Genomic DNA, 20,737 nt, shown 5'->3' on the forward strand with positions numbered 1-20,737 from the left:
CTTACCCAGGGAGAACATGTTTCTGTAATTTTCTGGCCTGTCATCTCTATGCAGATCCTTCTGTGATGGATCAAGAAGCCACTCCTCTCGAATTAGGGACACAGCCATGTCTTCGATCTTCTCCAAAGTCTGAAACAAAACAAAATCCCCATGTGGGACTGGCACTGTTCCATGGCTCAAACCCAGACTGTCAGAGGTCCGCCAGTGCTGGGGAGGATCAAGAGGTGGGAACACACTGTGTAAAGGGATGTAACTAAGCGGGGGACAAAGAGGAAAACGCACCAGATTTGGTGGGGGAAATCAAGAATCATGCAGAAACATCTGGGGCAAGTTCCTGGTGAGTACTGCTACAGAGAGCCCGGGCACGTGGCAGATGCCACCGGTGCTGCAAAGCAGATCTAGAAGCAGTACAACTCACCTGCAGCCCTGCTGTGAGAAGTGTGGCCGTCATCTCCTGGTTCCCAGGACTTCCTTTCTGGGAAGAGGCAGGACTCTCACAAGTAGAGATGGCTGAGAGGAGAAAGAAGCGAGGAGTGAGACCACCCTGTCCCACAGTTGCAGGAGTCAGCACTAACCCATTCCAAAGCTGTCTGCATTTCAGAAGATATGCATGTCAGAGATTTTGCACAAGAAGTGCTGAGCGGCCCCTGGCTGCCTCAGTACGTGCAGCATGTGGCTCCAGATCTCGGGGTCATGAGTTTGAGTATAGAGTATAGAGACTGCTTAAATAAACATTTAAAACATTAAAATGAAACATAAAATGAAATAATATAAAATATAAAAAATCAAATCAAATCAAATCTGGTATCTTGGGCTCTGGGCCCACACTAATGGCTGCCCACAGGACATCTGCACTTTGATGTCCCACTCAGCCTGAAATTCCGTGTCGAAAATAGAGTGCTGGTTTCCTAACAGGAACTGCTTTTCAATTTCTTCTCTACCACCAAAACTACGTTCTATCCTTGTGCTTGTGTACAGCATTTCTTCAGGTCTTCATGTCTTGGCAAATGGAATATGAGAGCCAACAGAACCAATCTGCCTCTATTAACTCTATTACCTTCCTGAAATGTCCACCATGACTGCCACTATCTGCTTCCCATAGGTATCAGACAGTGCAACACCAATAAACAGACTACTGTGTTTTGGGTAATACGCTTTAGAACTTTAGACAAGAATTATATAACTAACTGAAACTGTTCCTATGTTTCTTCTTTAGGAATGTTAAAAACCCATTTATATAGAATGGCTATAAAACACATAAATGAAAAAAGAAACGCAGAGTAAATACAAGATGACACTAGAATGGTCTTGTTCTGCAAGAAGTTCTCAAAAAAACGATAGGGAAGTGTCAAAAGGACACAGGAGCCAGACTGAAGGGGGCCTCCTCTGAACAAATCTGAGACAATTTAAGCATCAAAATAAACACAATAATAAAATAAAGATAACTAAAGATACTTTATTTCTGGAATAAAGTAAGAATTTAGGAGTCCATACTGACATATAAAATAAAATGGGGAGGGAACACTCTTTATTACAAGTAAGTGTAGAAGGAATGACATAGTTAGAAAATCATCAGTTTGTAAGTCTTAGTAATCACCGATTCAATCAAGAAGCAACAATGAATATTAAAACTAGTATTTTAGCAACAAAAGTTTGATGTGGACCAAATACTTACACAGACTCAAGAGTACTTCCCCCACAAATTACTTATTTATCACAAAGGGAAAAATAGTAACCACAATGATTACCTTAGCAAAAATAAGCCTTTTAAAAAAAAAAAAACGCGTATTTATTTTGAGAGAGAGAGAGAGAGTGTGCGCCAGCGGGAAAGCAGCAGAGAGGAGGAGAGAGAATCCCAGGCAGACTCTGCTGTCAGCGCAGAGCCCGATGCGGGACTCAAATTCATTAACTGTAAGATCATGACCTGAGCCGAGATCAAGAGTTGGACATTTAACCCACTGAGCCGCCAGGTGCCCCAAACCTAACCAAGAATAACCTTAACCAAGTCATCAAAGGTACCAACACCAATAACAGGACAATTTCCTGTTGTAATGCTGAGAAGGATACAACAGTACTTTTGGGGAGTTCCTGACACATATGCACAACTTGAATTTACTCGTAAGGAAACATCACACGAACCCAAATTTTACAGCTATTCTATAAAATAACCAACCTGTACTCTCAAAAATGTCAAGGTCATGAAGGGCAAAGAAAGGCCAAGAAACTATTTTGAATTAAAGGAGTCTATAGAGACAAAACAACTGACTGCAAAATGGAATCTTGGATTAGATTCTGGAAGATTACTGGGACAACTGACAAAACATGTATATGAACTATGGACCAGATTAGTACAGTATCAGCATTACACTTCCTAATTGTGATGCATTTATTGTGGCTATCAAAGAAAGTGCTCTTGCTTGAAGAATTATATACTGAAATAATTATAAATAAAGTGGCATGATGATACCAGCAAAACCTCAAAACGCCTATGTTGTTAATACATTGAGGTAACATGGGTTGGTCAGTGGGCTGAATGTCCAACTCTTGATTTCAGCTCAGGTCATGATCCCAGGGTCATGGGATCAAGCCCCATGTCCAGGCTCGAGGTGTGGAGCTGGCCTGAGATTCTCTCTCTACTTCTCCCTCTGACCCTGCCCAGCTCATGCTCTCACGTGTACATGCATTTGCTAGCACATCCTCCCCTCCCCACCACTTGTTAAGCACCCAACTCTGGTTTCTGGTTTTGGCTCACGTCATGATCCTGTTAGTGGGACCAAGTGAGATTCTCTCTCTCTGCCCCTCCCACCTCCCAACATGCACATGCTCTCTCCCTCTCTCTCTCTCAAAATACATACATAAACTTAAAAAAAAAAACAAAAAACATTGGGAAGGCACCTGGATGGCTCAGTTGGTTGAGCATCCAACCTCAGCTCAGGTCATGCTCTCACAGCTCATGAGTTTGAGTCCCATCTCAGGCTCTCTGCTGTCGGCTGCAGAGCCTGCTTCAGATCCTCTGTCCCCCTTTCTCTCTCTGCACCTCCCCTGCTCACTTTCTTTCTCTCAAGAATAAATACATTTAAAAATTAAATTAAATTAAAATTACAAAAAATATACTGGGATAACAGAAATGTGTGAATATAGAAGAATCCCCAAATTCTTTGATTTGTTCTTGAACTTACCAATGGGACTGACAATCTATATTTGAAGCCTAGATAAACACTTAAACTCAGATCTTAGGACTGGTCTGTACACAAAAATTCTAGTTCCTGGTTCTCCAGGAACTCAACAGGTACTTTCTTTTCTATTCCTCCCTCTCATCAATGAAATCTGGTTCCTTACCTTTCTCTTGTGACCCTTGGGACACCGGAGATTTGTGCTGCATTGCCATGGGTCGGAGCTGAGTATTTGGAAGCCCTGGTGTAGACTCTGAATGTACGACCTCCTCCCAGAGTCCATGTCCATGTGCACGGGCTGGGACCTGAAAACAACAGGGCAGCTGCATTACAAGAAATTCCTTTGCGAGAGGAAGTGAACAACATAAAACAATCAAGAAGAGCTCATCTCTAGGGACACATGCTTGGGAAAGGAGGAAGCAGAATCTCACTTACTTCCTAGAGGCAGTAAGAACACAAATGTGTTGATTAGCGCAGAAAGGCATCATTTCTGATGCCCTTCCTACCATTTTGCACTCCCAAGGCATGGGAAGCCTGATAAACAGAAACTTGGAGCAGTTATTCAACAGAAAAAACTTTTGGTAACAAACCAGGAAACCTTAGTTCTGGTCTCAGATCTACCTTTAATTATGAGTGTCCAAAGTCACTGAAGTAATTCAAGCTCCCTGCATACCAGTTTCCCACTTGGCAAAGATCATTGCAAGGATGTTGAGGATAAAAAACGTACACATATCCTTTACAAAAATAAAAAGGACTCTACAAATATGAGCCATACCGCACTAGAACTATTTTTATCCTCCCAAACAGAAATCGACACCCAGCATTCATTCCACTGCTGCGGTGCTGGTGTCTATCACCCAGCTTCCACACACCGTGGGCACAGCATGCACACATCCATCTACTTACTGGCCGTCCTAATATATCAATCTGTCTTTCCAAATCCTCCAGCAGGGTCACCACCTCCTCTCCGTTCTCTAGCTGATGTTCCTTAACCAGAGTCTGAAGCTCCTCAGGCAGGATGGTCAAGAACTGTTCTAGCACTAATAACTCCAAGATCTGCTCCTTGGTGTTCAAATCTGGCCTTAGCCACTGATGGCAGAGTGCGCGGAGTTGGATCAGAGCTTCTCGGGGTCCTAATGTCTCCTGGTAGCATAACTTCCTGAAACGCAGACGGAATAACTCCTGGCCAGGAGGATTATTTTCATGCAGACTAGATTCCTGGTCCCAGCCATGATCTTCCTCTACCTTGACAATTACAAGGTCTTCTTCAGGAGCTTGGTCTGGTGGGGATGAAGCTGACAACTTTCTTGATTCTGCTGCCATTTAGGGCTGGAAAAACTCAGGAGGCTCGTTTCCACTACCTTCTTCTATCTTCGTAAGAAGAACCTTCCAAAGGCCTCTTCTCTAAGGGCAATTCTTGGAGAAGAGAAATCGTCAAACAATATTAAAGCAAATCAAAGGTCATAGTCATTTACTAAGACATCTTAACAAGTTCCTACCACAACACAGACTTCAGGGCTTGGTCATTTAAGTGATCCTCTCCACTGTTCCAGAAGTAACACCTTACCTCCTTAGCTTTCTGCCATGCCAAATCCATCTGGGGAATATTCCCTTCCTTCTGCTTCCTCTCCTTGGGGATGGGGAATATGGCAAAACAAAGTTAGGAAACCACGTAGACTGGGTCTAATTGAAGTTCTGCATTTAACCTCAGCTGGTCTTCACTGATGCTGATTTAACCTTCAGTATTTGCAACTCTAGCTATACTGTTTCTACACACTTCAACTCTCAACCTATCCCTTGTGCTCAACAGACCTTTCTTTCTTTCTTTTTCTTTCTTTCCTTCCTTCTTTTTTTCTTCCTTTCCCTTCTTTCCTTCCTTCTTTCTTTCTTGACAGAGAGAGAGGAGTCGGGGAGGGGGAAGAGAGAGAGAGAGAGGGAGGGAGGAAGAGAAGCGGGGCTCATCCAAAGTGGGGCTCAAGCTCACCTGAAGCAGGGCTCAAGCTCACCCAATGTGGCACTCGAACTATGAGATCATGACCTGAACTTAAGGACTGAACCACCCAGGCACCCCAACAGACATACATTTCTACACAATCTAGCTCAAGCTATTGTCCAGAATTCCTAACACCAAAGTCTTCTCCACCTAATGTCCATTATCCTTCTGTGCTCTCCATCTTCCCTCCTATGTCAAAGCCAACTACTTCTCCCATGGACCTTATCTCACTCTACAACTCTTTGGAGCACTGGTTGCTACCTTTCCAGGAACCTAAATGCCCCATCTACACACACTAACAACCTCCAGAATGTTTTATAGATAGAATCATACAGTAGGTATCCTTCTGAGTCTGGCATCTTTCCCTTGGCATAATACATATGAGGTCATCAATGTTGTGTGTACCAGTATTTTATTCCTTATGGAGATGTATGTTTATCTGTTCCCTAGTTGAGAGGTATCTCAACTCATTTTCAGTATTTGACGATTACAAATAAAGGCACGATGAACATTTACATTTGAGGTTTGTGTAAACATGTTCTCATTTCATTTGGGTAAATATCTAAAGTAAAACTGATGGATCACATGGCAGGTGTATGTATAACTTTATAAGAAACTGTAAAACTTTTTTTTTTTAATGTTTATTTATTTTTGAGAGAGCATGAGCAGGGGAGGGGTGAAGAGAGAGGGGAGGACAGAGGATCCAAACCAGGCTCCATGCTGACAGCAGAGTCCAAAACTGTTTTCTAAAGTGCCTACAACACTTTGCATTCCACTGGCTGTATGTGAGAACTGGTTCTCTCTATCCTAACAAGCAGCATTTGATATGGTTTTATTTTTAATTTTAGATATTCTAACAAGTATGTAATGGTATCTCATTATGGTTTAATTAATTAGTTTATTTTTTAACCACTCCCTGATATCTCACTATGGTCTTTTTTTTTTTTTTTTAAATGTTTATTTTTGAGAGAGAGAGAGCACACGCCACAGATTCTGAAGCAGGCTCCAGGCTCTGAGCTGTTAGCACAGAGCCTGATGTGGGGCTCGAACCCACGAACCACGAGATCATGACCTGAGCTGAAGTTGGTTGCTTAACTGACTGAGCCACCCAGATGCCTATTCACTATGGTCTAAATTTGCATCTTCCTTCTAATTCTGTAAAGCATCCTTTCACCTGTTTGTCTACCATCCATATTATCGTCTCTGGTGAAGTTATCTGCTCAAAACTTTTGCCTGTTTTAAAAATAAACTTCTTTATTATTGAGTTTTGAGAATTCCTTACCTATCTTGGACACCAAGACCATTATGATATATATGATGTGCAAATATTTCCTCCTCTTCATTCCTTTAACAGTGCCTTTCCAAGAACACAAATCCATATCTTTTCTGAAGTCTAATTTGTCATTTTTTTTCTTTTAGGGATTGTGCTTTTGGTGTCATACCTAAGAAATTTTTGCTTAACTCACAGTCGCAAAGATTTTCTCCTGTTTTCTTCTAAAACTTCTATAGTTTTACGTTTTACCATAGGTCTATGATCCATCTTGACTTAATTTTTTTAAGTAATCTCCGCACCCAACCTGGGGCTTAAAATCATGACCCCGAGACCAAGAATCACACACTCCACCTACTGAGCCAGCCAGGCATCCCAAATTTTGAGTTAATTTTTGTACAGAATTTGAGTTGTGGATGGAGTTTAATTTTTTGGAACATAGCTACCAAATTGTTCCAGCACCTTCAAAAAGATTACCCCTTTACCAACTGAATTATCTTTACATCTTTGTCAAAAATCAATTGACCACGTATGTGTGGGTTTATTTCTGTAATCTGTATTCTGGTCCATTGACCTATATGTTTACCCTTTTCCCCAAACAAAATTGTCTTGATTATTGCAGCTTTAAAATATTAAAACCAAATATTAAGAGTCCTGCAACTTGTTGCAATATTTTCAAAATTGTTTTGACTTTAAGTTTATTTATTTTGAGAGAGACAGAGACAGCGTGAGTGGGGTTGGGGCAGAGAGAGAGGGAGAGAGAATCCCAAGCAGGCTCCACACTGTCAGCAGAGAGCTTGATGCAGGGCTCAAACCCACCAAACTGTGAGATCGTGAGCTGAGCCAAAACCAAGAGTCAGACGCTTAACCCACTCAGCCACCCAGGAGCCTCTGTTTTTCTTTTTTTTAAAAAAAAAATTTTTTTTTTCAACGTTTATTTATTTTTGGGACAGAGAGAGATAGAGCATGAACGAGGGAGGGACAGAGAGAGAGGGAGACACAGAATCGGAAACAGGCTCCAGGCTCCGAGCCATCAGCCCAGAGCCTGACGCGGGGCTCGAACTCACGGACCGCGAGATTGTGACCCGGCTGAAGTCGGACGCTTAACCGACTGCGCCACCCAGGCGCCCCTGTTTTTTCTAATTCCATGGTCTTTTGATACAAATTCCTACCAACCCTCTCTCCCGGAACTGGATTTGTGCTGGATCTATATAGCTCACTGACATTTTAATATCCATTCTATAAACACACTCTATCTCTCCATTTAAGTCTTCTCCAATTTCTTTCATTAGTGCCCCAAATACCTATTCTTAAAGGAACAGACAGAATATTTTCTCCTTTAAAATCTTTTCTTGGAGCACCTGGCTGCCTCAGGCAGAAAAGCATAGAACTCTTGATCTCAGAGTCATGAGTTCAAGTGCCACGTTGGGTGTAGAGCTTACTTTAAATGAGTAATTTTCCTACAGTTATGTATTATTAGTGGCAAAGGAGTTTTGACTTCCTAACTTAATTGTATGTTCTCTATAAGTAAAGATCTGTATCTTTTACTTTATTGATAGAATCAAAGATCATTCAAGGGCTATTATTCATAATATCTAACACGGAAGGTATCTGTCTTTGTTTAAGAGCAAGATTTAGATACGAAACCTATAGATCTAAAGACTTTATTAAAGGGTCCTATTTCTTTGTGGGTATGTCTATGGCCTTTAGCTTTGGTAGCAGACATCACTTCTTGCCTGTACTTGCAGTGGTTAAGTGGTCTTCCTGCCTTTGGCTATTCTTTTCTCTCATTCATGTTCCCCACAGCTGCCTGTTGTGGGTTGAACTGTGTCCTCCCAAAAGACATGCTGAGGTCCTAACCTCTGATACCTGCGAATGTGACCTTATTTGGAAATAGGGTCTTTGCAGATGTAATTAAGTTAAGATAAGGTTATACTGGAGTAGAGTAAGCCCTTAATACAACATGACTGGTGTTCTTTTAGGAAAGTAAGAGACACAGAGACTGAGATATACAAAGAGAGAGCCATGTGAAGACACAGACAAAGAAGAGAGCTGTGAGGCCACAGACGCAGAGGTAAGGAGTTATGCAGCCACAAGCCAAGGAATGCCTGTAACAACCAGAAAGTCGGTGAACGTGGCTCTGCCAACATCTTTTTTTTTTTAAGTTTTTTTTTCTTCTGTTTATTTTATTTTTGAGAGAGAGGGCACAAGTGGGGAAGGGACAGAGAGGAGAGGGGACAGAGGATCCAAAGCAGGCTCTGCTCTGACAGCAGAGAGCGCAATGTGGGGCTTGAACCCATGAACCACGAAATCATGACCTGAGCCAAAGTCAGACGTTTAACCAACTTAGCGCCCCCAGGCGCCCCTGCCAACATCTTGACTTTGGACTTTTAGCCTCCATAACTATGAAAGAATAAATTTCTGCTGTGCTAAGCCACCCAGCTTGTGCTACTTTGTTATAATATGTTACCCTATAAAATTAACACCTTTCTAGAAAGACTTTTAATAAATATGTAATATAACTCATCACTTTAAAATCTTTTGAAAGGGAACCCACCTCTTCAGCATGATATGCAATGGCCTTTATGGTATGTAAACCTGCTTACCTTTATCTACTATAAGCTCACCTTCACATACCTATTCCAAATGTGGCTTTCTTTAAAAAAAAAAAAAAAATTTTTTTTTTTAATGTTTATTTTATTTATTTTTGAGAGACAGAGAGAGACCGCACAAGTGGGACAGGGCAGAGAGAGAGAGAGAGAGAGAGAGAGAGAGAGAGAGAGAGGGAGGGAGGGAGGGAGACCCAGAATATGAAGCAGGCTCCAGGCTCCGAGCTGTCAGCACAGAGGCCAACGCGGGGCTCGAACTCACAAGCCGTGAGATTATGACCTGAGCCAAAGTCGGACGCTCAACCAACTGAGCCACCCAGGCACCCCCAAATATGGCTTTCTTTAAGCTCCACTGTATTACAGGGCTCTTTATTCTAGTTCAGTGGTTTTCAACCAGGCCAATTTTGCTCCCCTCTCCGAGGGACACTTGGCAATCTCTGAAAACATTTCTGGTTGTTAAAACTGAAGGGAAGGGATGCTACTGGTATCCAGTAGGTAGAAGCCCAAGATGCTACTAAACATCTTACAATGCATAACACAGACCCCCCAACAAAGGATGATCTGTCAATGCCAAGGTTCATAAACCCCGGTCTAGCTGAAACCATTCACTCTAACTTAAAAGTCTCAGCTTACCTACTATTTTTTTCATGAGGTGTCTGTCACTCCCACTCTGACATGCCCCAACCCACAAGCAGATTAAGGTGCTCATTCTTGCCAAGACATTTTTCACATGGTCCAAATAGAGGATTGATCACATTGTGTAGGTACTGTAAATGTGTGCCCATGGCCACAGTTTTATTGCAAATGTTTGTTTGTGGCAGTCGCCTTCTTCTCTGTCCCTCTTATAAAACAAGGAAGTTTTATTACATATTTGTATTCCAGAAAGATCACAAAGGCAGCACTACAGACAATGGAAAGGAGCATAAATGAAGGCAGTATATCCAAAACAGCTGGCAAGAGATGAACATGATAAAACCACACCTATAATCCTCAAAGAAAGAGGAGAGACAGGCCCTTAGGAGGAAAATCAGATTACATCTACTTCTTGATGTGAGTCTTGAAAGCAGTGCCTCTTTCAGGAGTTTTTTTTAGGGGGCAGGGGGAAGAATGGGGTAGGGGTAGTTCAGTCTCTACAATCAATTGAAAACACAGAGCTTTTCCATAGGAAAAAACCCCATAGGCACAAAAGTTTACATTCAATTTCAGCACAGTTCACAGACCTGATGCCCATGCAAGGACTCCAGGGCCATTAAGAACCTTACTTACAGGGATGCCCGGCTGGCTCAGTGGAAAGGGTTTGCGACTCCTGGTCTCAGGATGCTGAGTCTGAGCCCCATGTTGGGGGGTAAAGATTACTAAAAAATATATCAGGGCACCTGGGTGGCTCAGTTGGTTAGGCAGCTGACTCTTGATTTCAGCTCCGGTCATGATCCCACAGTTTGTAAGTTCAAGCCCTGTGTCGGGCTCTGTGCTGACAGCACAGAACCTGCTTGGGATTCTGTCTCTGCCCCTCCCCAGATCGCGCACACTCTCTCCTTCTCTTTCTTAAAAAAAAAAAAAAAAAGTTACATATACATATATAGGTATATATACACACATATACACATACACACACACGTATGTATGTATATGTGTGTATATATGTATATAAACTTAAAAAAACAAAAAACCACCCTTAGAGAGCATGGACAGAAAAGGAAAAAAGTTGGAAAATTATCTTTAAAATTCGATATGGTTGAGGGGTGCCTGGGTGGCTCAGGCAGTTAAGTGTCTGACTTCGGCTCAGGTCGTGATCTCATGGATTGTGAGTTTGAGCCCTGTGTCAGGCTCTGTGATGACAGCTCAGAGCCTGGAGCCTGTTTTGGATTCTGTCTCCTTCACTCTCTGCCCCTCCCCCACTTGTGCTCTGTCTCTCAAAAATAAATAAATGTAAAAAAAATTTTTTTGTAATTAGGTAAGGATGAGAACAATAGTTTGGTGAGTAAACTACTAATACCAAGAACAGAGAAGTAAGAGATAGGGTTAAATATGGTGTCTAACATCAGAGAGTTTAATTCATGAAGATTTTTATAGAGAAGCAGGGGGATTTCCTGGCATAGTGAGGGTTGAAGGAAAAATGAATCTGGGCAAGAGGTTGAGATTTTGTGGAGAATTTGAGACAAGGCGTAATCGTTTTTGTTTTGAACAGCGAGGATTAATATCCATGGTCTTAAAATAATTTTTATATTTATTTATTAATGTTTACTTATCTTTGAGAGAGAGAGAGAGAGAGAGAGCGAGCGTGAGTGAGTGAGGGACAGAGAGAGGGAGACAGAATCCGAAGCAGGCTCCAGGCTCCAAGCTGCCAGCACAAAGCCCAATACGGGCTTGAACCCATGAACTGTGAGATCATGACCTGAGTGAAGTCGGGCAGTTAACCGACTGAGCCACCCAGGTGCCCCACATCTTAAAATAATTTTTAAAAATTTAGGAAAAGTCAATTAAGAGGCGCCTGGGTGGCTCAGTTGGTTTAAGCCTTGGACTTAACCACGTCATGATCTTGCAGTTTATGAGTTTGAGCCCCACATCAGGCTCTGTGCTGACAGCTTGGAGGCTGGACCCTGCTTTGGATTCTGTGTCTTCCTCTCTCTCTACCCCTCCCTGCTCGTGCTCTCCCTCTCTCTCTCTCTCTCAAAAACAAATAAACATTAAAAAAAAATTAAAAAGAACTTTATATTAAGATATTAAAGTAAATATAACATATTAACATCATAGTAAATAACACTTAATAAAGTCTCAATAGTGAAACCCAGACAAGTCATCTAATTATCAGGTCTGTTCATAATTTACACCAAATCAGCCAACCAGTCTTGTCCTTTCCCCACCCTGATTATTTTTTTTTTTTTAGTATCTAATTTTCCACTTTTTAGTCTCTTCCCTCTCCAATCAAGTTTTTGACAATTACAACCTATAACTGGACTTCAATATTTGGACTACAATATTAGTCTAGTATGTACCTGCCTCTCAGTTTCATGTAAGCACTTTAGGGGTGAAGGCTGCTTCTTACATCCTCTTTTAAGAATACCCGGTCGGGGAGCCTGGGTGGCTCAGTTGGTTGGGCGTCTGACTTCGGCTCAGGTCATGATCTCACGGTTTGTGGGTTCGAACCCCGTGTCGGGCTCTGTGCTGCCAGCTCAGAGCTGGAGCCTGCTTGGGATTCTGTGTCTCCCTCTCTCTCTGCCCCTCCCCCACTCATGCCCGGTCTCTCTCCGTCTCTCAAAAATAAAGTAAAACATTAAAAAAAAAGAATACCTGGTCAAAGGGTACCTGGGTGGCTCAGTCAAGCATCGGACTCTTGATTTTGGCTCAGGTTCACGGGTTTGAGCCTCACATGGGGCTCCACGTTGACAGAACAGAGCCTGCTTGGGATTCTCTCTCTGCCCCTTCCCCACTCTCTCTCAAAATAAAATGAACTTAAAAAAAAAAAAAAAAAGAACACTTGCTCAAGTTTATTGATTCAGCAAGTTAAAATAGTCAACATGTACAATCTCCTGATCTCAAATGCTACATAATCCTGTGAACTACTAAAGACACAACTCAGATTTAAAAGCATTATTCTCTTAATAGATGAAAAGGAATGCTTTTCTTCCTTCAAACTAATGAGGTCCACTTGGGGATGTTTGAGAACCGAAAACAAAACAAGAAAGAGATTGTCCAGGCTTTAAAGGTCAAGAGAAAAACAGGCGAAGCCAAAACTGTGCTTTACAGTTATCAAAGCGAGGAAGCCAGTTTGAACATCTGCTACATTTCACCCTTCACCACAAATTCAAAATACTTACGATTTGTTAAAACGATTCCTGCATAAATATACTTAACTGAACTAATCAAACAACAGGAATATGGGTTGTTTTGAGAGGTGGTAGCGGCGGTCTTACTGTTGACTGACAAAAAAAACCACTCGTGAGTGCCCTGAGTTTTAGAAACGGGGCCCCTCCAAAAAGGGTTCCCAGGCATCTACTTTAGTCGGCCTTGAGGAACAAAGTAAGTACTCTGAGTAAGGGTGAATTCTCTATTACCCCAGAGATGTGACAAATGTGTCTTTTGTGCAGTTATCTCAACGCGCCACCGTGTTCTGCATACACTACGAACAGCAGATTGCCTTAACAGCAAACATAGGTTTCCAAGGATAATTCGGGGATTCCAAAAACAAAGTACAGCTTGAAAAAAAAAGAAAAAAAAATTTTTTTTTTTGTATCGTGAAGGAAATGCAAAATTGCTGAGTAAAAACAATTCGGATCGTGGGAACAGTTGCATAGAAGATAACGTGGGGCCGGTTTCCCATTTTAAGAACAACAGCACCCCAAAAAGAGGAACGGGATGAAGAAAGCGAGAGTTTGGGGACGCGCCCCCTGCGGACCCTGATGCCCGGCCCTGGCCCCTCGGTCCCCGGTTCCCGCCGCGTCCGCGTCCCCCGCGGACCCTCAGGCCCGGCCCCGTCTGTCCCCGGTTCCCGCCGCGTCCGCGCCTCCTGCGGACCCTGAGCCCGGCCCCGACCCGGTCTGTCCCGGTTCCCGCCGAGTCCGCGCCCCCTGCGGACCCTCAGGCCTGGCCCCGGCGGCGGCCTACTCTGGCCCACAAAGCCCTCCCCTCCCCCGCCCGGAGCCCGGCCCGTTACTCACCGCGAGTTCCGGGGGCGGCCCGGGGCGGGGAAGGGAGGCTGCAGAGGACGGACGGACGGACTCGCAGGAAGGGCGGGGGGCAAACCGGGGCGAGAGCTGTAGTCGGACGCGGGCCCGCCGGCCTCTAACTTCCAAACCCGCGAAGGCACAACCTCGACCGACGCGCATCTTGTCGGGAGGCACTTCCGGAGGCTCTCTAGGAACCTGGAGGTCTGGAAGCTCTATGGCCGGCCGGCTAGGGGGACCGGCGCCCCGCCCTCCGCAGGTCCCGGGCTCGTCCGCCGGTGCGCGCTTAGCGCTGCCCGGCGGGAGTGGGGACGTGGGTGCGAGCTCGGGCCCTGGCGATGCTGGCGACTGGGCGCGGAAAGACCCCCGCACTCGGCTGTCCTCCGAGCCTCCTGTACAGACTGCCGATCGTTTGAGGAATTCCTCCCCATCACGGTTCACAGCCTTTTGAATCCCCTATGGCGCTTAATAATAGTACACCTTGTACTGTTGTGTTCACACAACCATTGTAAGGGCGGCTGGGTGGCTCAGTCTGATGCGTGTCAGACTCTTGGTCCCGGCTGGGGTCATGATCCCAGGGTTGGGGGCATCGAGCCCCATGTCAAGCTCCACAACCGGCTCCGTGCTGAGTGTGGAGCCTGCTTAGGATTCTGTCTCCCTCTGCCCTTCTCCCCTACTCGTACTCTCGCTCTCGCTCGCTCTCTACTCTCAGAAAGAAAGAAAGAGAGAGAGAAAGAGAGAAAGAAGGACCAACCATTGTGATTGAGAATAAATTTCCTCTGAATCTTTGTATCTGTTCAGCCCTTTTCTATCTTACTGAATTGCAATCTCTTAAAACCAGCTTTGTAGCTTAGCTTTTCAAATACCAAACCCGGGAGGGAAGCTTCACTAGTGGACTTTTGTTTTAATACCACATATCTACGTTCCCATCTACATTCATTCTTTTCTTGACTGAGAGAAAGCCAATCTCACAGTAGATTAGTAGGGGCTTTATTCCAGTCTTTGTCTTACTGAGACACTATTTCAGATTCTTCTGAACAACTGCTTTTGCATGCTTATTAGCTTCCAGGGGTCCTATGCAAAAATGGAAAGAGTACATGTGCTTGCAAGCAGTGCTCCAAATCCTTGCCCTCTCAGGGTATCTACCATCTGTCCTTGTAAACGTTAAGATTCACTGACTTCCACATAGGTGTAAATCTTAATTTACATGTCGCCTTAATGCATTATGTGTCTATCATATTTGATCAGAAGTATTGCCTGCAGGCCTGTGTTTCACTGTTTTTCCGGTTCTTCCTGTTTTGGGATCTCCTTGAGGTCACTTGAGATTACAGAAGGCTGACATCAGTCACCTACTGCAGTGTTCGTGCACACTTTAATACCATTGTATTAAAGATTTAGCTTTTCAGACTAACTAGGATTTGGGGGTGGGGGTTGAGGAAAATGTCTTATTTGTGTTGTTTAGGTCCCCCTCCTATTATGATTCCTTCAACATCTTTCCTAACTACCCACTTATTCTGAGTTCTCAGGTGCCCCTCCAATCTTCACCTTAACTTCCCCTCTTTAGCTGCTGCTACTGATACCCACCGCCAATGTCTCTATCCGGTCTCCAGCCTGAACCAGAAAATATTCTGTCCACCCATCAGGACTAAATCTTAGTAGTTTTATTTGTTTTTAGGGCTTTTTTGTTTTCATCTAATCATCACAATGAAACAAATAAGAATAAGCACTGAGAAGTTACAGTGTTTCTAGACTCCTTCAAAACACTTATTTTTGCTGTTTTATAGTTCTTGCCTCCCAGATGGGGTGGTGACTGGAAGTAACTGGCAACAGACTAGGAACTCTGCCCTTGGTTTTTGTTTTTGTTTTTAAGTTTATTTATTTATTTTGAGAGAAGGAGAGAGAGAGAGAGAGGGTGGGGCAGAGAGAAAGGGAGAGAGAGAGAGAATCCTAAGCAGGCTCCATGCCATCAGCGCAAAGCCCAACGTGGAGCTCAATCATGTTGAGATCGACTTGAGTTTAATCAAGAGTCAGCCGCTTAACTGACTGAGCCACCCAGGCGCTCCACATAGGTAGTTTAGAAGTAAAATAGTATCATGACCTAAGGAAAGATTTCTCGAAAGGCACTAATGATAACAGAAAATATTGCTAAATTTGACTTCATCAAAATTTAAACCTTCTGCTCAAGAAAAAGCACCATTAAGAAAATGAGAAGAGAGGCTACAGCCTGGAAAACATGTGTAATACAGATTTCTGACAACTAGTATACAGAGTATGCAAAGGACACTCACAACTCAATCATAAGACAAACTAACATAAGTAGGTAAAAGATCTGAGCGGACACTGTACAAAAGAAGATATGTGAATGGCCAATGAGTACATGAAAAGGTACCCAACGTCATATAGGGAAATATAACAAAAATCACAACAAAACATTAAAACCACTACATATCCGTTAGAATGGCTAAAATTAAAATGTCTAACAGCACCAAGTACTGGTGAGGATATGAAGCGATTGGAACTGTTATTCAATGCTAGTGGGAATTAAAATGGTATGCTAATTTCAGCAATTGGCAATTTTTAATGAAGTTAAATAATGCCTACATTCTGATCCAGTAATCTCACTTCTAGACATTTAGCTAAGACATGTGAAAACACAAGTCCACAGCAGCTCTATTCATAATAGGTCCAAACTGGAAAAACCCAAATGTTCATCAATAGGAGAATAGAGAGTGAAATAGTGTAATGTTCATGCAATATATACTACTCAGAAATAAAAAGAAGCTACTAATAGATGAATAATGAGGATGAATCTTGAAAATATGTTGGTGGGGCACCTGGGCGGCTTAGTTGGTTAAGCGTTTGACTTTGGCTCAGGTCATGATCTCATGGTCCGTGAGTTCAAGCTCCCCAGTGGGCTCTGTGCTGACAGCTCAGAGCCTGGAGCCTGCTTCAGATTCTGTGTCTCCCTCTCTCTCTGCCCCTTCCCTATTTGCATGCTCTCTCTCTTTCTCAAAATAAATAAATAAACTTAAAAATAATTTATTATGTTGGGGGCGCCTGGCTGGCTCAGTTGGTAGAGCATGCAACTCTCAATCTCAAGGGTTGTGAGTTCAAGCCTCATGTTGGGCATAGAGCCTACTTAAAAAAAAAAAAGTTAACAAAACTAAATAGTACTCTTAGTTTTATGGTGTGAAAAACACCAGGCCTCACTCCTCCATTCCCTACCAATATCTATTCCCTAGAGATATCCAGTTAACTCTTTCCTTTGACTTTTCATATTAACCTCTATATTTATAATGTACTAACACTGCTATTTCTTGATTTTTCACTTATAAATATTCTTTATTATGCATTAACTTCCTACTATGGAAAAAAAGCATTTAATTTTTTAAGTTTATTTATTTTGAGAGAGAGAGAGAGAGCAAGCGAGCAGGGGACAGGCAGAGAGAGAGAGGGAGAGATCCCAAGCAGGTTTCGTACTAGAAGCAGAGCCCAGTGCAGGGCTTGAGATCTCACCACAAACGGTGAGATCACGACCTAAGCCCAAACCAAGAGTCAGATGCTTAACCAACTGAGCCATACCCTAAGAAAGCATTTCATGTTTTAGACCACTACTAGAACTAGCCACACCAGGGATTAGAGGACACATAAACTTCCTGAGTTGCTAAGTCCAACAACAACAGCAGCCCCACCAAGGCACAAAAGTGTTAGACTCCAGTTACTTCTACTTCCCCACTTCTATAAGCAGGGGACAAATTTCTATTAATGTTACCAGATGGAGAAACATTTCCAAACTTAGCGTCAGCTGCTCGCTGCTGGAAAATCTGTGCTCAGAGGCAAGTGATTGTGGGAAAGGAAAGTTTACTTTAGTCAAGAAGCCGGTAACCTGGGTGGACTACCTCCCAGGTAGTAAAGAGGGTGTTACCTCGGTGGTAAAGAGGGTGGACAAATCTTTTAAAGACCATCTTCCCTGTCCAGGTGAGGCCAGAGAATTTTTTTTAAATGTTAATTTATTTTTGAGACAGAGAGACAGAGCATGAGCTGGGGAGGGGAAGAGAGAGAGAGAGAGAGAGAGAGAGAGAGAGAGAGAGACACAGTCTGAAGCAGGGTCCAGGCTCTGAGCTGTCAGCACAGAGCCCGACGTGGGGCTCGAACCCACGACTCGTGAGATCATGCCCTGAGCCAAAGTCATACACTTAACAGACTGACCCTCCCAGGTACCCCATAGTCCAGAGAATTTTAAAGGGGAAGGCATGGGAAAGGGAGGGGGCTACACACAGGAGAAGCAGGTGCCCAGGTGGTAGTCGTATGTGGACATGACCCTGAACAGACTCTCTGGCAAAGGCAAAGCTATTTTCCAATGCGGTCAGGCCATATCCTCTGGGAAAGTCTGGTCCTTCACTCCTCAAGGCCAGTGGTCTGCAAATCTCAAGGAAAGCAGGTTATTTCTGCCACACACACAGGGACTTAGGTCAGCAAGCAAGGAGTGCATAAAATTGAAGCAAATTCACCCTTGAGATCAGTTGGAGTGCTGTTACAATAACACTCCAAATATTTTCCACACCTGGAACCTCAAAGGTGTTCCCAGATTCTCCTCAGTTGCTCTGAATTTTAGTTTCAGAAGCATCACTTCATATGTAGTATATGGACTAGCATAGTAATTTTCTAAAATTTTGGTCTCAGGGTGCCTGGGTAGCTCAGTCAGTTAAGCCCCCAACTCTTGATTTCTTTTTTTTTTTTTTAATTTTTTTTTTCAACATTTATTTATTTTTGGGACAGAGAGAGACAGAGCATGAACGGGGGAGGGGCAGAGAGAGAGGGGGACACAGAATCGGAAACAGGCTCCAGGCTCCGAGCCATCAGCCCAGAGCCTGACGCGGGGCTCGAACTCACGGACCGTGAGATCGTGACCTGGCTGAAGTCGGATGCTTAACCGACTGCGCCACCCAGGCGCCCCCCCCAACTCTTGATTTCTGTTGAGGTCATGATCTCACAGGTCCCCAGGATCAAGTCCCACATCTGTTCTGTCAGTGCAGAGTGCTGAGCTTGTCAGCCTGCTTGGGATTCTCTCTCTCCCTCTCTCTCTGCCCCTCCCCCACTTGCTGTCTCTCTCTTTCTCTGTCTCTGTGTGTGTGTGTCTCTCTGTGTGTGTGTCTCTGTCTCTCTCTCAGAATAAACTTAAAAAAATAACAAAATTTTGGTTTCATGATTCCTTTTATATTCTTAAAAACTAATGAGGACCCCAAAGAGCTTATTTTTATGTGGCTCATATCCATCAAGATTTGCTGTATTTGAAATTAAAACTGAGGAATTAAAAAATATTTGAAATAACAATAACATTTCCATTACATGCTAACTTTAATATATTTTATGGAATCTAAGAATATCTTCTAAAACAAAAAGTTAGTGAAAGGAGTGGAATTACTTCACATTTTTGCTAGTCTCTTTGAAGTCTGGTTTAATAGGTGGCTGGATTCTCACACTTGCTTCCTCACTCAGTATCACCGGAGAATGTCAAACCTCAGGACCGACAATTGTAAAGGGCAAGAGTGGGCCATTCATTTAAGAACTGCATTTGGGGAAGTTTGGAGATGTTCCCTAGCTGGCCGCTGGGGCTTGCGTCCTCTGCCCACAGCTAGATACTCACTTTCTAAAACAACCGGAAAGGCTCTTACCAAGAGACTGAACGAAGCATAGCAAAACTTGAGATGATTCAGGACATTTACAATGGAACAAAGAGGAGGAAAAATAAAGATAGCATTCTCTAAAAGTGAAGTACACTGAAGCCCGGCACCCTAGAGGAAGGTTCCTGTTTTGGTAATTGTGTAGGTCCTTGGCCTGTCTGCCTGCTCTCTGCTCACTCACCCTACAGGAAGGCCGCCTGTAGCCTGCTCATGTGGGACCTAGATTGAGACTCTCCACCGGGATAAGACCAGCTGCAGAAGCAGCCTCCTCCCACTGCAATGGAAGTTCACACCACCTACAGTAACCAGCACGTGACTCACTCCCAGATACAAGCGATACCGCGATACCACGCGTCAGAAGACACCTAATGAACATCAAGAGCAGAGCATGAAGGAGAAGGGGCAGAGGCATCTGACCCCAGAGCACGGACAGACAACCCAGGGAACAGAAAAATGGATTAGCTGTAATGAGGCAGGGGAGGAAAAACTTTCTCTCTTCCCTTCTTGGTTCTTTGGTTGGCCTAATAAATCAACATGAGGCAGTTTAACTGGAGGACAAAATTTTAGGGTTGTTCATACAGGAGCTCATAAAACTACAAGACTCAAAGAAGTGACCAAAGCTGACTAAGCTTCTTTGCCTTTTGTTTTTTATTATATTTTAAAATATTAAAACAAAATATGATAAAAGTGAGAATCTACATGTATATAAAGCAAACACAAAAATATTAAGTAAGTAAGTAAGTAAGTAAATAAATAAATAAATAAATAAATAAATAAATAAATAAATAAAAGCTGACATTTCCTCTACCCCCAAATGCTACTACCTAGAATGTTGGGAAACAATTCTCCAAGGATTTCTCACATTTCTCTAAGTCTTCTGACAAATTTTCTTTCAGTTCAGCTTTTCAAAGATGTATCTCCTTTTGGAGCAGATTTATTTCCTAACAAGGATAATAAAGATTGTTAGAAATAACCCATCAACCGGATCAAAGGTGGGATGCAGCGACTCACAGCACAGTGAAGCAAGGCTTTAATCAATGTTCTTACAAGAGTGGGTGTCTGATGGACAGGCACACTCGGGGCAGTTACAGCAGACAATTTATCTCCTAGTGTGCAAGTCCGTCCCCTGGTTCCTCATTGGCTGAGTACTACAGAGGTTACAGCCTTATCCTGACATCACCTATGCCCATGTAAGGCAAAAAGTAGTCTAATTGGAACACATGTGCATTCCCTGAGCTGACCAGAGACTTTCAGTCCCTCCTATTGACAGACATTTAGATTTTTTCCTTTCTTTCTACCATTAGCAATCCTATCTGCCTTACTGCCCTCTAGAATGTCCCTCTC

The 20,737-nt window shown here is 43.3% G+C and overlaps 1 protein-coding gene across 5 annotated transcripts in view; it reads right to left on the reverse strand.

Moving 5' to 3' along the window:
• The window catches only part of ZKSCAN8 (zinc finger with KRAB and SCAN domains 8), a 32,897-nt gene that overhangs the window by 10,522 nt on the left and 1,638 nt on the right, over positions 1 to 20,737 (reverse strand). For 2 of the 5 annotated variants that reach the window (XR_015250702.1, XM_086705731.1), the window contains exons 1-5: positions 13,704 to 13,842; positions 4,080 to 4,589; positions 3,340 to 3,478; positions 419 to 510; positions 6 to 129 (exon numbers count right to left, since the gene is read on the reverse strand). Coding sequence is in view for 4 of the 5 variants with exons in the window: in XM_086705731.1 (XP_086561857.1) it covers positions 6 to 129; positions 419 to 510; positions 3,340 to 3,478; positions 4,080 to 4,496 (772 nt within the window). In the remaining variant the exon portion in view is untranslated. Of the gene's footprint in view, positions 1 to 5; positions 130 to 418; positions 511 to 3,339; positions 3,479 to 4,079; positions 4,590 to 4,740; positions 7,330 to 13,703; positions 13,843 to 20,737 lie in introns of those variants that run through there. The other 3 variants (XM_086705733.1, XM_086705732.1, XM_086705734.1) reach the window with 2 other exon arrangements.

Source organism: Puma concolor, chromosome B2 (genome assembly GCF_028749965.1).
Source record: "Puma concolor isolate L17-30 chromosome B2, mPumCon1.1.hap2, whole genome shotgun sequence".
In the NCBI taxonomy this organism is placed as follows: Eukaryota; Metazoa; Chordata; class Mammalia; order Carnivora; family Felidae; genus Puma; species Puma concolor.